General features: G+C 37.3%; 2 protein-coding genes across 2 annotated transcripts in view; one reads left to right on the top strand and one right to left on the bottom strand.

The window, feature by feature from the left end:
• The window catches only part of cp (ceruloplasmin), a 442499-nt gene that overhangs the window by 329046 nt on the left and 94911 nt on the right, over nt 1-18542 (bottom strand). The window lies entirely within an intron of this gene.
• Nucleotides 1-18542, top strand: part of LOC140311609 (contactin-associated protein-like 4) — a 99437-nt gene that overhangs the window by 40852 nt on the left and 40043 nt on the right. Inside the window, exons 5-9 of the mRNA XM_072389015.1 lie at nt 1499-1702; nt 12105-12280; nt 12858-13004; nt 15590-15857; nt 16613-16762. Of these exons, the coding sequence (XP_072245116.1) occupies nt 1499-1702; nt 12105-12280; nt 12858-13004; nt 15590-15857; nt 16613-16762 (945 nt within the window). The remainder of the gene's footprint in view (nt 1-1498; nt 1703-12104; nt 12281-12857; nt 13005-15589; nt 15858-16612; nt 16763-18542) is intronic.

The following is an 18542-nucleotide window of genomic DNA, read 5'->3' as shown; positions in this document are numbered from 1 at the left end:
TTTTACTGAAATATAGTATAAAATACTTGTTTGTTATTCAGTTTTTACAATAATGACGGCAACAGCGACAAACGGTTCCAACAATGTGGCATCAAGAGTAAAATGTGAAGGTTTGTGTGGATTGTGGAAAACAATAGCTTCAAGATTAACTGGAGCAAGCTGGAGTGATGATTTCAGCCCATGCTATATGCTACGCACTAAAAAAAGGCTCTCTGAAGTGTCAAGATTCATGGGAGGAAGGGAAATGACCCCAAACACAGGACTTACAGGAGAAGCTGAAGGCAGACAGTTCAAGGTAACAGTGATTTTATTGAGAAGAAACAAAGGATGCTGCAGAGACAGGAACTGTAAAACTAACAATTAACAAAACTCAAGTGACAACAGAAGATGGATCGACTGCCTGAAAGGGGAAGCTAAGATGACACATACCACACTGACTGACTGAGCAAAGACAAGATAATGACAGAGATCTAGCCTGGAACTAGGAAAACTGGGCTTCTTATATACAGAGGGACTAATTAAAAAAAAATAACAGGTGAGAGTTAATCAACAACAGAAATCAGGCTCAAAAAGGACAGCAGTAAAATTGACTGAGATGAACAAATAATCAGGATCTACAAAATAATGTGGAAACAGGAGAAAACCTAACTAAATACCAAACAGGCATAAACTGAAATAATGATGACACTAAAACAAAGGTAAATCTAAGAAGAAGTGTTAACATAACATGAGATTAGAAACCAATAAACTGATGGACAAAGTCAAAACCAAAGCACAAAAACTCATAGACCATGAAATTAACCTTTAAAGAATACCATAAAATAACACCAGGAAGGACACCAGGAGCCTCAGTTTGTTAAAGATAATTAAATGAAGACCTCAAGAAAAAAACACACTGCCTATAGTAAAACACGGTGGTGGTTCAATCATGTCTTGTAGCTTTGCTACCGAAGCATTTTGGATTATGTTTTGGTGGCAGAGCATCCTAAAACACACATACAGCAGCTAAATCCTCCTAAAAACTCTTGGAGTGAGCTGATATGTGGTGCAATCTTCAAGGACACCAGGAAATTCAAAGAGCATGAATGTATAGCAAAGGTGGCAGAAGCTATCAGCAGCCTGGTGCTGCCAAAGGCTGTGTAGCTGCTTATTAGTAAGGGGTGTATTATTTCTTCACTATTTGGTGATTTTTCTTTTGCTCAATAACTTTGGACATTCTATTTAAAAATTATACAAAATGATTAATTTCCCTTTAATTTTGAAGGTATTCTGAAATCTGTACTTGAAATTAAATGGTGCCAATAAATCTCACCATGAATGTTTGATATAAGAGTTGCAAATGATCATGTGACTCGGAATCATATCAGGTTGTATTTTCATTTTTGAACTGAGACCATAAATTTCTTATCAGCCTCTGGCACAGAACTGTGTGTTATTCAATGAGAGGAGTGAAGTGTGCAGAAAAAAAGCTTTTTCCCCCACTTTTTCTATGCCCTAGCTTCAGACGTTGCAAGCTTTGATGGCAGCAGCAGCCTCGTCTACAGACTGGGCGTCAGGCCGAGCTGGGCAGTGATGGAGGTCATCTCTCTGAAGTTTAAAACCCTGAAAAATTCAGGGACTCTGCTGCATGCTGAAGGACACAGAGATCACAGCCTCAATCTTGTGCTGGAGAAAGGAAAGCTGCTGCTCTACCATCAACAAGGTACAGCACTGACCTCTGAGTTATAAAGCATAATACCTAATTGTCATTTTTGAAGTTTTTCAAATGATCTCTCAAACTGGACTACAATTTTATAGAATGCACTACATCCCATAAGTTCTTCTGTATTGCATTTTATACAAACTTAGTTTTATTCTACCACACAGCTGTTTTTTGGCATATTTCAGCCTTCTCTGGGTAGACAGGATTGACACAAACACAGTGATACACAATCAAAATGACTAAACTAAATAAAGGAACACTCTTCCTGGTAAGAGAGGTAAGGATTACTGCCATTAAAAAAAGTAATTTCCAGCATTCCCAGCTAAAAAAAAAGCAACTGATTAGAGTGCTTTTGCATTGTCAAAAATGAGCACCCCTTTGCAAATTGCTGCACATTTTGGAAGTGAGGGCAAAAGAAGTTATCTAAAGGCACGTGACAAAGTAAGGAGGTATGCCATTTTAAGTCCAGAGGTGTTACAAGCCAGTTTAATCCAAATCAATACAATTATATTCAGTCAAATTCAGTGTAAAGACTGCCTCTTTGGCCATCTTGTTAGCAGAACTAAAAATCCTCATAGACACTTTACTTTTATTTGTGGCAATAAGATAAACATGGAATTATGGTAAAAAAATGTATTTGAAAAAGTAGATGATAAAACTAAACTGTGGCATACTGACCAACAATTGTAATTTATAAATGTTAATACAATTTTATTTAAACCAAACCAAACTTTATTCCAGCTTGTTTGTTCAAATGAAATTAGTGTGTAGTGGTCTGGGGTTTGGATGCATTGTTTCCCCAAAGCAAAATGTTCCTTGTTTAGCTTCTTTTCCCGAATTGTCTATGTGGTCTTTCTTAAACTTTCTTCCAAAGTCCACAAATATGCATGCCAAGATAGGCATTTTTGGTTGGAAAGATTTCTAAAAGGTCTTTAGATGTCCAGGCTAAAATTAGGCTAAATTTGGTGTAAAAGTGAAAATTTCTAGGTCTTACTGAAGAAATTGATTGAATGTTCACATATTCCTTAGATAATACCATATCAACTTATACTACCGTAATAACATCATATCCAGACCTTAAATCATTCATTTTCATACTACCATGGCTAAAAGTGGTCTAAATTCGGGGTGAGAGAAGTGTGGGGATTACGTACAGATGCAATGTTAAAATCACATCTTTTGCTCACTGTAAAAGAGAGCATGCATGGGTATTTTTCTGTGTTAGCCCTGGACTGGGGAGCTGTTACCGCTGAACCCCAAATCTTGCCCTATAACAGATTATATAACCCAACAAATGGATGGGTTATGAATCTAGCTTTCAAAAGCAGATTGTCCTTTTCATCACTGTGAATGATAACAAGCAGTCTGTGGGTCAGGTGGTGAACCAGGTTATACACTAATCACAAGGTTACATCTTGTTTTATGGGAAAAAAGCAACAGTCAACTTCTTCATGACAGCTGTAAGCTTTCTGAAACTTTGTGTATTTGAATTTAATTGGTTTAGAAGTTATTTTGGCAAACACTGTCTGCCTGTTCATGCATTGTTCATAGCTCTGTGTAAATGTCAGCTAAATGCTCAAACCGTACAGCGTAATTATGCACTCTCTCAGGCTCCAGAGTTTCCTCAATCTTGTCTCCATAGATTAAATTTAATATCTAGCACATTTTGTGCCTTAAATTAAATTGAGCGAGCTTCAAGTTGGTCTCATCCATCTGCTGGTGTGGTGTTTGTCACATGTGATTTTGTAAGATACCACTGATCCAATTTTGAGAAAAGTTATGCCTCTTCCTATTTTGCCAGTTAACTCGGTGCAGTGTTTGTGTTTAACCATATCTCAGGCAGTGTCCCAGAGAAAACTAATGAGATTTTTGAGGGATTTGGGGACTTTGTAGATTTTGCCACTGAATGCACTAAGTTACAGGTTAAAGAAATGTTGCAGATTAACTTGAGGGAGAAAGAGTTATTTGCTGGAGAAACATGTTTACTTTGTTCATTTTTCTTTAGATGCTTTTATTTTTCTTACAGAGACTGTTTCCTTGGTTTTTCTCAATCTAGTCAAGGTCTGTCTCACACACCATTTCTCTCACTGTTTGACATCCTCACTCAGATTCATTTTAATCTATAATGGATAATACCTACATAAGCATAAATGTTACAGATCAAAGTGGGCTGCTACAGTATAACATGATCCAAATCCTTCATCCTTTTCCTGAAAAGACTGGAACGCCTTGGAGGCTATTAGAGGAAATGTGTGTGTGTGTGTGTGTGTGTATAAACGAGTGTAAAGCTGAGCTGTTGCATTAATCACCATACAGCAAACCTCTCATAAGCCATGCCATCTGGATGTTAGAGTAGACTTTACTTTTGCAACCTTTCCATCATTTCAGTGTGGGCTGAAGATTTCCATGTAATCGAAACAACTCTTATACAGAAATTTTTCTTCAGTATGGTTGTATTTTTTATATGGAGCTTAATGATTGGTCTAGGATTATGGTAATACAACAGAACTAAAAATCTTCTTAAAACTAACTTTGACCTCATAAGACACAAAACTAACTGTTCAGAAATCAAGGTAAACATTCATGGTGGTTCCAAACATCAGGAAATCAAGGAATTTTCAAGCTTTCAAACCTATGTGTAATGCAATTACACATAAGGTGTAGCTATGTTACATCTCTAGAAACAACATATACATGTAATCCCAAGATTTCCCAGCAAAAAATATGAATGTAACCTCAATGTTTCTCTCCAGTAGTCAACAAGTACACGTCTGCATCAGGAGAGGTGCCAGTGCAATCAATGTGTGACCTAATGGTTTTCTTTTTTTGTTTGTTTTTTCTTCTCTCATGCAGACTCATTATTTGCCCCCAATGTGTCCCTGACAAAGCTTCACTATAGGGACAAATACTGGTCTATGGTTTCATCACCTTGTGTTTTCCAACTAACCAGCTACTGTCATTCATAGTTAAAATCCTCTGACCTGTTAATTTTGGACTACTGGTGATGGAGTGATGTAATATATGCTATGTTCAGGAGCTTCCTTGTAAAAGATTTAACGAATCCTCTCTAACACTCTCATATCTTACTTCATCTGCTCTGTACAACTTGAAGTAGCTTCCATCAAAAATTGACCAGGCATGCATTTTTATTCTAAGATATTGACATCTCACCTCGAACTTGTTGCAACCATGTCTAGTGAAAACCAGGCCATTGCAGTTCCTTTGGGTTGGTGAGAAAGCTGCCAGTAAGTACCTAAAGTGAGCACTGACCCACTGTCTCAAAGCAAAGAATACTGTTCATTGCTATTATTACTTCTATGTTGTACATTTAATATTGTTTTTTTAATCATTAAGATTTGACGAAGAGGTTAAGAATGAATTTTCCTGTGATATGACAAAGTCAGACCACATGATTATCAAAAACTTTCAGTTCAAGCATGTTGCAGCTGTATTTTCTCTTTTTGAAAACACTCAATAGAAGCCTTTATTTATAGATTAATAAGAGCAATGGCAGAGGTGTGAAGGTGGCATGAAAAATAAAATAGCAATATACGCTATACTGGGTCAAGACTCTTGAGTGCCTGCACTTTGCATAGACAAGAAAAAAAATTGAAAGACAGAGCAGGTTAGATTAAAGTTTGACAATGATGTGATCTGTCACATAGTCGGATGTGATGCCACATTATGATATTCCACTGTGGGACCTGGTAATAAATTAAAACAGATATTAGTTTTGAGACCTGGGGTTCCTTGTTTTCCCAACTTTGGGCCCATGTCACTGTGTGAAAATATCAAGTATTATTTTCATATAGTTTTTTACTAATATCTGTATAGATTTTACTGCTGTTGTAGAAAGAAAGAACAGTTCACATGCAATCATTTTGGCATGTTGTTTTGGCAGATTTGTCATGACAATAAAGAAGAAACTGTTGACTTGTCGATCTATTTTTACTTTTAGATTACTCTATGGAGTACTTTTTAAAAATCATTTCAGTTCAAAATACTACATAGGCTAATTAAAAACTATCTCAAAATCACAGAGACTGTTCTGTTAACCACTTATTCAGTTCAGGTTGCTCAACTCTGCTAGTGTGCAAAGAACTCTTGAAACATCTGGGCTGACAAATCCAGCAGGGTTTAGAATGGGGACATCAATGAAAAACTGCCACCGTGCTTGATCATGAAATTAAGACGTGTCTCCTGATGATGTCGCTGACGGAGGTGATGGTTGCACTCCGTAATCTCTTTAGGAGAGCTTTAACTGCACAATCTTCAGAGCCACAACCTGTGATATAGTCTGAATTTCCAAAACTGTGCATGAGAGCTCCAATGGAAATAGAGGAGGGAAATGGAGCTTTTCTTTTTTTTCAAACATCAGAGCTAAAACATGTTTCTACTGCCTCAAAGAAAGCCCTCTATGCTCTACGTGTAAAGGTTCTTAACAGAGCTTTGCTAGTTTGCGTGAGGGGGTTGAGGTGGGCATGTTTGCACCACATTCTTCCCCTAGGGGCAGCCAAAGGTCTATGTACAAGCCTCCCATTGAGAACCGCAGTGTGGAGTTCCACTGGAGGGTAGTGCCTTAAGCTGTGGCTTCAGACAGGGTTGTAAATATGTAATATATACACAAGATTTTTGAGTTTGCAGTTGTGTGTTTGATTGTAACTGAAATTATAATTAGTTATTAAAAGACCAAAGTTCTACACTAAGGTTTTACAGTTGCCTTAATTTCCCTCTGGTATTACTCTTTATACAGTCTTATACAAACCCTAATTTTGTCCAATTCCCTCCTGTGGGGGAAGAGCATCATTTCCCTGATGGCACTATGTTGTCTATTCATCTGTACTGACTTCGATTGTTTGACTGACATCTGTTATATTTTCCAGCTAGACTGTAAGAAAAAAAAGGCTTGAAAGAAAATAAACAAAAGTTTGTTGTGACACAAAAGAGATGTGATTGAGCTTTGATAATGTGGCTATATTTATATAAAATATATAGGCAGATATGCCTATATATTTTTTCTCTTTGTCATCATTGTTATTTGTGATAGCCTTTCTCATATGCTGCCCTAATTCTACCCTACTGGATTTTTTTTAATTCAAAGGTGATTATTAGCTTTTTTTTTCAATTGTGTTCTCTTCTCTTTCTCACTTCACACAACTCCCTCCCTCCCTCTGACTTTCCCCAGAGTTTGCAGTCTGCAGACGGTGTAATTTAGATCAATAGCTCAGAGTATCTACCTTGAGCTACAGCATGTCCCTCCACAGTCAATGGCACTGTCAGTGGCAACTAGACAAGAAGGGAAGGGAAGGGAAGAGAAGTGAAGTGAAGAGAGATCAAACTAACAGAGAGCAAAGATAATACCCACCGGCTTAGATGTACTATCTTCACTGGAGAGTGTGAAATATTCTCTGAGACTTTTCTTATTTATCTTTCCCATTTGGCAACCTGATGTTGTCAGTCCCGCTCCTGTTTTAGCAGAGATCTGTGTACATCATGAGAAAAACAGGCCGACTGAAGAACAAAAAAAGCTACAGGTGGCTTATTATGGCTAAGAATGGGACTCAGAGAAATGTAAAGCTTCAAAAAAACAAAAACATGAAAAGCTCAGCCCGAGAGGTTTTTTCTTGGTAACATATATTAGCTTAAATTAATGGCTCAGTGAAAAGACACGGAGAAACTGACACACAGTAAGCGAGCAGACAAGACACGTAAAGAAAAAAAACACAATGAGAAAGTTAAAGCCTCTCTGTCAGCCTGTAGCTCCCCAAGATGTTTAAATAAATTGACTGTCTCATTAAGATTTATGTCCTCTTTCCAAAACCACCTAATATCCCCAGTGCTTTACATTTATCAAAATGTCAGATTGTTATGATCTCGCATGCTGCTTCATAATTTAGTTAAATTGTGAACTGTCTTCAGGAAGCTGTAATACACAGCAGTGAATACAGTTAGGGCTACTGTGTCTTGGTCCACTACCTTCTGGACAAATGCTGTTAAGTATTGCTGACTAAATTAGGATGGCATCAGAGGAGCATGTAGGGCAAGCTGCATGTTAAGTAAATTAGTTTTTCCCCTTCCATTTTCAGTATTAAAGACCTGCTGTGTGGCTGCTGGCTACGCTCTGAAGAAATAAATGCAGAAAATTCAAGTCTTTAAGTAACAAAACCACCACAATCGGGTGTTTTGCTTATCTCACAGTACAACAAAAGTTTTAACTAGATCTTCCCCCTTGGCATTTGAGTTATTTGTCAGTTGACAAAGAAAAAAGAAGACAATGAACTGTGGTGATTAGATGAAGTGAAGCATTTTGCAACGGTAAAGTGATTTATAGGGAGCCGTTTGGACTTTTTCTTGTAAACAGCCTACAGGTTGTTAAAAGGAACCTGAAGATAGTCTTACTGCACTGCACAGCACTGCTGTGTAATAGGTTCCTTACTGCTGACTGTGTAAGTGCTGCGTCAATACAATATGTATCCTAAAATAATGTGTGGAAATGAGATAAAGACTTAAAAGTGAACATTGTTCAGCAATGTTTGAAGATAGAGCGAGAAAAAGTGAATGATAACATAAATGTCTGTCCCCGGCCTGTCTCAAACCACAAGTGGTGTGGACTCACATCACATGGCCATAAACCTAAGATCTAAGTAATATGTAAACTGACAAATTTCACCCACACTTAACGACAGTCAGAGGAGTTATTTGGCTCAATTGTTTAAATTAATTTAACTGAATTGATACTTAACATAATGCTAAAAAGGAAATAAAGTGTTCCTAAAACAGAAGGTTGATTTATTTTTTTCATTTTTTATTTTTTTATATATATATGTATACAGAATTATTCTAAATGTAAACATAAATGCTAACTAATTTGGTTGAAGACAAGAAAAGTTTTTTAAGGAAAATGCTTTGACTCTATTTCATTCTGTTTTGATTTAGAATTTTACACAATTTAGAGATAATTTCCACTCTCTTCTTCCTGTGCCTCATAGAATATATTGGATATAGGGAGGCACAAACGTGCTTATATCAGCTTTCTGTTGGATACCAAGGAGTAGCGGCCATCTAGTCGTCTAAATGGCATTCATAGACCCAACTTAAGTGTGTGTTAACCCCCATTTCTTGATTCCTAAAAGTAAAGGGGCATTGTAACCTCTCCTGTAAAATGGAGGGCTAAAGCCAACTGATAGGCCTAAAGAATTTCAAAAATTGAGTGGCAACACTACAGGACAGTTTTACACTTCAACTCAGTCCGTGTTCTATGAACCTCAGACCTATCAGAGGCTGCACTGTTTCTTGCTCTTGTTTTTGGTTCATGTTTTCTTTTACATAGTAGAGTGTTTAACTAGTATGGTTTCAGAGACCAGCTGTGTTCATTTTTCAGAAATATCCCTGAGCTCCTATAAGGTTTGGATTTGAAAATCATTGCATTCTGGCCTTTTTTGTTGGTTTAGTTGTCAATCCCAGGTTGTATAACATAGGTTATGTGGTTTTTGTCACGTCGGGAATGGGTGGTGTGCGTGGCGTGGTGGAGATAGGACTCGGCTGCAGATAACTGAAAACTTTATTTATTTAACAATCCAGACAAAACAAAGAGCGCGGCTGAGTCGGTATACCAAAACTTAACTATGAAAAACTTGACAAAACAAAAACCTGACTAGAACTGTGAGAAACCTGACATGGATAACAAAGACAAACCTGATAACATGAGTGACAATAGCAGTTGCCAGTTCTCTTTAATCCAGAGAACACAGCTATTGTAATTTTCAAAAAGGAATTTAATATTTCGGTTCACCTCACAGAGCAGTTTTCCTCTCTTTGCCTCCATTTTAGGAGAGCTTGGGCTAGAGAATATGGATGGGTGTGTGGATCATGTTCTCATATAACTTCTTCTTTGCATGATATCTTTAACCTACTTATGTACTTACAGTTAACTGTGTTCACAGACAATTTTCTTTTTTTGGAACCTGTATCGTAATATCCATGACAGAATAATTCTTGCTTTTATTGTAGTACCGTCTTAGTACCAAAAATATCATGAGCTTCTAATATTGATATTCCGACTATGTTCCTTGTGCAGAGAGGTGTTTTGCTTTGTCCACTTTATTTTTAAGTCTTTTGTTGCCCTTGTCCCAACATTTCTTTGGAGATGTGTTGCTCTCCATCAAATTAAGATGAGCCAATATTTTTCTCAATATAATAAAATGTCTCACTTTGAACATTTTATACATTTTCTACATTCTTTTGTGAATTAAATATTGGTTTGAGATTTGCAAATCATTGCATCCTCCTTGTATATACGTTTTACACGGTGTCCCAGTTTTTTTGTAATTGGGGTTGTAACTGACTAAAGGTGATAAGCGGTTAAGAAGAGGAAGTACATATCTTTTGTAGCAAAGCTTTGTTTCAAATTTATTTAAAGTACTGGCACAACTTGAAGCTAGAATAATTAGACTGTTACAGCAGTGTATCTCCTGATAACACCTGTTACTGTCATCCTTAGTAAACAGACATAGAGGTTGAGGGAATATCTGTAATGGAATAGCAGACTGATGGACTGGCGACCTGTCTAGGGTGTATCCCACCTCTTGCCCAATGACCGCTGGGATAGGCTCCAGCCCCCCTGCGACCCGACCAACTGGCGGATTAAGCGGGTATAGAAAATGGATGGATGGAATAGCAGACTTTAGTTATTAAGTGATACTACCTCAGGGTACTGTTTTGAACATTAAACTTCTGTTCAAATGTTCATCAAAAGAGCATTTAATATAATTCCATTGAGTGTGGATAGATCAAGCGGGCTTTTGTAGTCTCATGTAGCTGTCTTGTGTGGACTTGGACAATGAAAGCAAGGCAGGTTTGAAAGCTTTTGAACTTAACATACTTCCCCCTCACAACTTCTTCATAAGCAGGAAGCCAATGAGAGGATGAATAAGGGACTCACTGAGCGTAAGGAAGGGACAGAGCGTTTCAGAATTGGAAATTAAGAGTTTCTCTTAGTGTTTGTCATAAGACTTCCTTTGTCGATTTCTCCCCCAGTAATTTTACTTACTCAAACTGTAACCACATGTCTTGCCAATGTCAGTAGCAATAACAATATTCAAAGGAATAATTTAACATTCTTGAAAATTCAAAATTATCACCACCACTTTGATGACTGTGCCGAATAGCAATTAGGTTATTCCATTCCATCTCAATTCCTCTATTTTTTGGGAAAAAATGTGTATTTATTTATTTAAGTATAATTCACTGTATATTGTTGAAAAATAAAAAGTTATAGATTTCGCTCTTATCATTTAGGTTCAGGCTGCACCTTCGCTTTCCTTGGATATTGCAGTCCTGGTTAGCTTAATCAGACTGTGACATGCAGTGTGCACTGAGTCAGTCTTTTTTGCTTTGGGTGATATGGCTCAGAGGACAATTAGCGCCTGTCTGAGACCAGTTTTCTCAGCTGAAAAAGGGCGAATTATCTGCTGTGGGCTGAATATGAGTTTGTTGGCACAGCAACTGCAGAGATGTGATCTTTCTGCCAGTCTGTTGTGGTCACAAGCTGAAGGCAGTGATGGAAAAGAGGCATCCTAAATAGACGTGTGTTGTTTTGAACAGACTCTGGGACACACTTTGGGTCATTCCCAAAAGAGCTTTATTAGGGAGCCAAAGAAAGGGATGTCTGGGCAACTTTGTTTAAACTGTCCCTCTGCCTCTTGAGAGACTCTTCTTGTTTTGCAAGCTGGTAAATGTACATTGGATTCAGGTTTTTTTTTTGTGTGTGATCCTAAACAATACCTACTTTTACAAAGCTTCCTCATTTTAACTTTTGTTGACGGCTCAACATTTTTAACCTTTAACCCAACTCTGTTTGGTAAATCTTACAGATGCAAACTTGAAATGGAACTTGGAATGATCTGGATGGCTTAGATCATAATGAAAAAGGAAGGCGAGGGTAAAATAATCAGAGGGACGCCGTTTCCCTTCTTGTGCCACACTTAAACCTAAGCTAATTGCCGTTTGTCTCTAGCAGCACATTTTTCAGTTATTTCTCTTGAATTAATCTGTATGTGTGTTTATCTGAAGAATATACACTTTATAATGAATTACTTGGTGTATCTCTAGTTTATCCTCTATCAGCTGAACATAAACACAAACCTTCCCTTAGAGGTAAAATTGCAGAGACCCTTTAAGGCTTTAAGTTTGTTCTTGTTAAATATGTTTGATGGAGGCAAACAAGGAATGCTCACTCAATATGTATATGATATATATATCAAATATGTTTCAAATAGATCAAGGATTTTTAGCAGGTAGAGCTCATAAAAAGATCGCTATGATCAGTGGAGACATTACAGCTCTTTCAAATGTGCATCATGCCAGTAATCTTCCTCTTCTCTTCATTCCTAATGTGCTGCAGGTGTGAGTTCATCTTCTGGTGGTCAGCTTCTTGTTTCTCTTGGTAGTCTGCTTGATGACCAGCACTGGCACCCTGTAAAGCTGGAGCGGCTCAGCACTCACCTCAACCTCACTGTGGATAAAAATACACAGCAAGTTCAGTTACCACCTGAACTCAGCCACTGGCATATTCACACGGTGAGAAGACAGACAAGGCCATTTCAAACAGTGGACTGTGTGGCCAATGTTAGTCTAATGTTTTAATCTAACTGCCAGGTAAATGTGATGCAAACTTTTAATATGTATGCTAGTAACATATGCATATGCAGGCTTGTGTCTAAATCTTGAGGAAGAAAACTCAACAAAACTGGTGACTTGAGCCATACACAAGATAAAGAGTTAGAGATGTCTTCAGGATTGTTTTTTAGCTGAATATTTTGTTTATTTTCTCATGTCAGTCTATGTTCATATTTATTCTTTTTAAAAAAAATTGTAAAGCAGACTAGTGTTGCAAAATAGTTTTTCCCTGATATGTTTAATACAGATATCTTCTGTTAACCCATTGTAGTACCAACCAATAAATAGCAAGTGCCTTTACTTTTAACATAGTTATAAGCAGCCATTATTATATTGCTAATGGGATTTTATTGTTACATATTGCTCCAGACTGTGAGCTTTAAGTCTCTGCTAGCATGGTGCTGGGGTTGGTTTGTTTATTGGTCTTGATGGTCTTAATCAGTGATTTGTAGATTATTACTGTTGATATCTTGTGCAGCTGAGTCTGGCAGCTGTCCAGAGCCATGGACTGCAGAAACCCATTCTGTCCAACAGGAACTTTCATGGTTGCCTGGAAAACCTGCTATATAGTGACCTGAACCTGATAGACCTGGCGAAACAGAACAGCCCACAGGCCACTGTAGTGGTAAGTTATTGTGTTTCTGCATTTTTTGGAGCATCATTTTGGTAATCTGCCAATCAGAGTTCATCGGAAGGACAAACGTGTGCTTTTGGACAGATATAAGTTCAAAGTTGGAGAGCTTTTGCTTTTTTAGCAGATCACTATCTACTCACAACTTCAATAGTTCCACAAATTGTGTTTTCTTGACATTTTAGTCATGGGACATGCTGCTATGAGTTTTTTTATAGTTAGATTTGACAAAAGAAATTATTGTAGAGGTGAAAAGTAAGCAAAAAGAAAAGGAAACATTTCTGTGTCATAGAGCCACGTAGATTTGTTTTACAAATATTTGCCAGTTTACAGCTCAAGGTTGTACATTACTGTCCTAGATAATGTTTGTTTCCACGCAACATAGCACCTACATCTTCACTAAAAACGACATGTCAGTTTGCATCAGAAAAGTCAAATGGAAAACCCAGAGATGCCTGAAGGCTTATAGAATAAAACTGCTCTGCTCTGTGAGGATAGAAGTCCAAGTCCAAGAGTCAGCTTTGCAAACTTCTCTTTATACATTTAGGAGTTTGAATCAGTTCAAATTTGGATTCTGGATCAATTTTGGATGAGCAATGTTTGTTGGTTGTTTTTCTCTTATTATAAAACAAAGTTTTCTGAACATTGTAAAGTTATATTTTGCATCTAAAGCTCATACGAGATGATTCTATCTTGTATCACTGTACCTAATGTTGTCAGTCTGTACTGTTTATGGTGAGATATCCTTTTGAGGCATAACATTAAAGCCTTCATCAAGCTGTTAAACTCACACCATTTAGTCATTCAATCATTGGTCACTGTTACATTAATGATCTCCACGGCTTCATTCACATCTTCATTCACACACATCCACATTGATGACAGAGAGCGAAAGTGTGACCATGATTTTCACAAACAAGATTAGTCCCTCAAAACTGAACATTACATCAATTAAGCTATCAGCCCAATCTCATGACAGAGAGTGAAAGAATTATTAGTCCACAGATCTTAACATTACAGTTTGACAATAATATTCCTCACACAGATACAGCTTTGTATCTGCTTTGATTCTTTACTATGTCAACTTGCTATGTCTCCATACTTATACATAATGTAGTCAACTTTCCATGTTGGTCACAAATGGTCATAGGAGAAATGAAGTAATGTCAGAAAGAGCTAACTCGCAGACTTTAATGTGACAAATTGATAGTCTGACTTTTTGATTACATGGCACTGCAAAGCATTTTCCTTGTTCGTTGCACTTTTCTACATTCCTCCCACTCGCGACCACTTTCTTTTCTATCCTGCAATCACCTGCAGATGGTTAGGGTTAGACTTAATGTGCATGGTTAGGTCTAAATGCATGCTTAATCAGTTACATCTACAGGCTTTTAGTTTATTCTGTTCATAGGTTGCAATTCCTGTTATGTCACAAGATAACTGTCTGACAGAAAACAACAGCTTAGGACACATTGCCCTCTCACTACTTATAACCATTGATTTAGAAACTAGTATGACTTGAGATTGGATGGCTGCTTGTGGTGGATTGAAGTGGTTAAAAACATCACTTTTCTAAATGTCTCAGCTTGTTGATCAGATGATACTATAATGGCATTTTGTTGGTTTTGTACATAAATTCATTCTATGTAAGTGTGTAAAGATCGATGGTTTGAAAGTTTCTTTAGATTATTTCATTTTTCATAGATTAATGCTGCTTTTACAAAAACACATATGCATACCTCGCAAGGATCATATAAAATCCCCCTGTTGCTCTTGGCCACCGTCCAATAGTGATAAATATATCTGTTAGTTTATATAATCCTTCATCCATCAGCAATGAAATCGGATGCAGATGTTTGTGAAGCTCTTCTCTTCCTATCAGGCTTTTTCTGCAACTCTACCCATTTTTCTTTTATTCTCCTCCCTCTTCTGCTCCAGTGTGCTTATTATGCTAATGTTTACTGTCATGAATTTTATTTTCATCATGTTCATCATTTGCATCATATTTTGACACTCATTGTCATCATCAGCATCATTAGCATCATCATAATCTCTTTTGATATTATCACATTTTAGGGCTATAAAGCCGAAAGCAAAACAAGTTGAGAGGGATGGAAAAAGGAAAAATTAAGGAAGTTTATGTGGTATAAATTATTCTAAATGGTGACATGACAGTAGAAATGCATATACATTATGCCCCTTACATTAAATAATACTTTAAACAATAACATCATTATTTTCCTCCACAGGCAGCATGATATATATTTTTTTGCAATTGTTTTATAGAATTTTTAGGCAGAATATTGATATTTGCATCATTTCTCTTTCCCAAAGCGATGCAGGGATCAGGATTTGTGAAGTTGATGCTAAAGCTCTGTGGCCCTTATGCTTCAGTTTTTTAATGGAATCTAATATCAATATGGTAATATAGTTGTCCTCTTTTTGAGATGTGCTGATGAGACCTCTGTGACATACTGTCAAACTGAGTCAGCCTCTGCAGCTGATGAATATTCATATTCTATGATCTCTTTCATAAACATTTCTTCCTCTCCTTCACTCTTCCCTCCCTTCTTTCACAGGGCAACGTGACCTTTACGTGTGCTGAGTCGGTTTCAGTCGCTGTGACGTTTACCGACATACGCAGCTTCCTTCAGTTGCCTGGACTAACATCGTGGCCGTCAGGGTTTGTTTCTATAACACTACAATTCAGGACATGGAACAAGGCAGGGCTGCTCCTGACCTTTGACCTCCCGCAGCAGGAAGGCTCAGTCTTCCTGTACCTGAGTGAGGCAAGGCTTCGTCTTCGGATCAGTAAACCTGGCAGGACACTCCTGGAGCTCAGAACAGGTATGTCCAGTCATGGCCATGATAGGACAGCTTCAGATATCTCAGACACAGACATCTGTGCTTCCCAGTATCAGTAACTTTCTTCATATATAAAGATGTTTTCAGGACTCTGAAAGCTGAACTTAATGAATTGCATTTACTCAAATGGCTTTAAAGAATGAGATTTTATGTATTTCTACATAACTGAGATTGCCTCTGTAAGAGAATGAGCATTTTTTTAATCATACATGCAGGGAATAGTAATGTGTCAGCTGCTCAATCATACACCAACCATCACCATTCAAAAGGTTTAAAAAAGGACACACAACAAGACTTGAATGCATTGGACTCCTCAGTTTATACACAAAAAAAGTTACTTTGCGACTTTGCAAAGTACATTTGCAAACTGCAAACTGTTTGCCTGGATTTTACCTCTGATATGTCCCCTTAGGAGACTGGCAGCATAGTCTCAGAAGTAATTATTACATTATGACACTAATCCAGCTTTTAACTTATCAGGTATTAACTTTGTTTAACAAATTAGTCATTAGTCCATTTATAGGCTATAGAGTTCCTGGTTTGAATCCCAGCTGGGGGGCTTTCTGTGTGGAGTTTGCACGTTCTGTTCAGGTACTCCGGCTTCTTCCCACCGTGCATGGTAGATTGAGTGATTGATTGATTGAGTGACTCTAGGGATTTGAGTCACGCTCACTCCTAGGGAATTGTCCCACCATCTTGAAACGTTTGTGTGTGTGTGTGTGTGTGCATTCTTTCAGGCTCAGCTCTGAATGATGGTCAGTGGCATTCTGTACAGCTGAAATCCAAACAAGATCATCTGAGCATAACAGTGGACAAAGACAAAGGAGCCACCGCTCACACCAGCATTGCACTTCCTCTAACCTTGAACAGTCAACTCTTCTTTGGTGGTAAGACGAAACTAAAGAATATGTGCCTAATGTGTGCTTTATTTATTTTTTTTCTTTTTGCTATCTAAACAGGTCTACTAAGACATTACTTGAAATTCTAGAAGCCCTCTCTTTTATGTTTGGTTCTATAAACTAAGTATTGTCATGTGAAAGATAAGAAACTGCTGACATGGACATTGAGTGCAAGTAAAAATTCATACAGTTACTTCAGTAATAATCACTGTCTCTACCACTTCCTTTTGTACCACATAGAGAGAAATAAAATCATAAAACTGCTCAGTTCTCTCTGCCTCTCTGTTCCCTATTCATCTACTATCCTCTTTCCTATGACTTCTCTTCTTCTTCCCCACTCTTTTTCTTTGACACTTCTTTAAACTGATTGTTCTTTTTCCTCGCTTTTGAATTTCTTTTTCTTTTTTTTGCTTCTCCTTACTTGATGCATTACACTTCTACTGTCTGCATTTTTTTGTGGCCTTCTCACTATCAGTTTATAGATTTATGCAGTACATTAACCTGCTACAAATGCCTCATTGTCTATTAAGGAGTTTGAGCAAAAAATGCTCCACAAACTTGTACTTCCATTAGACAAATTGCAGTTGTGTCAACATACTAACATAAGACAATAAAAGCATAAAGTCCTCAGTCTTGATGATAACCCCAAAAAAACATTGGGCTATATTTTATGAGGTACAAATGTGATATTGTTGTTGGATATTGTGTTCCACTTTGTTTTCATGCATTGTATTTCCAAACAGTTACTGATTTACAACCACATAAAGTGTGTTATATTGCATATAATTGCTTAAGAATACTTCACAGAGCAGTCAAAGGAAATTCATTGCATAAAACTGAATATAATGAAAAGGTCACACTTATTTGGCTTATTTGACTACATCTGAAAAGTTAAATGATTATGACCAGTGTATTTATTGCCGAAGTGCTGTACAGAGCACAACAAAAATTATAAACTTTGAAACCTTCTTTCTTTCATCACTGTCACCGCACTAAAGACAACTGATACAAAATGTTCTTTGGTGCTTTTAAGATTAAAGATGACAATGGACAGTGAATCATCTTTTTCACACTATTTGGAAGTGCTGAACTCTCTGCCTTTTGGGCTGACTGTAATTGGAGCAATTCTGCCCGGAGCAGAAATGCTGTATTTGGCCTAAGAATATCATCCTCCAACGTAATCTTAGAGCATGAATCACAGATGGATGACACATTGAGCCCATTAATGGGATTTGGTCAGCCTATGCTGGGAGCATAAATGAGAATAAACAAAAAGAGATAAAGTTCTATGTAAAGGCTCGTCATACAGACCAAGATAATTGAATAAGATGAAATCCAGTCATGGTTATATAATGAAGTCAAATGAATGACTGCTCTGTGAGGAAAAGGCTTGTAGCCACCTTTTTTTTTTTTTTTATTAATAAAGGGGGGCATTTATTGTCCTGGTCCCCAAAAGCCACAACAAAAATTTTAATACAATTAAGAGAAATCCTGTATCCTATCCAATGTATGTCAACTTACACACATTTTACTCTGACATTCATGGTCTGCACAGGATTGTAAGGATTCTGGCAAATGACCCCAGTTGGATGTGACCATCTGGTTGATATTTGTATTTCTAAGCGAAGGACCTTATTAAATCCGAGTGGCCCACTCTCACGCCTTTGGTATTAGATGCCCACCTCAGTCTCTGTCTCCCACAAAATCCTTTTGATGTCCAAACAAAATCTCATCAGGAACTCTTAAAGCTGCTCCACTATGATATAGA

The sequence above is a fragment of the Leuresthes tenuis genome, unplaced genomic scaffold (genome assembly GCF_036924035.1).
Source record: "Leuresthes tenuis unplaced genomic scaffold, fLeuTen1.0.hap1 SCAF_7, whole genome shotgun sequence".
In the NCBI taxonomy this organism is placed as follows: Eukaryota; Metazoa; Chordata; class Actinopteri; order Atheriniformes; family Atherinopsidae; genus Leuresthes; species Leuresthes tenuis.
This window is presented reverse-complemented; position numbering and strand designations above follow the sequence as displayed.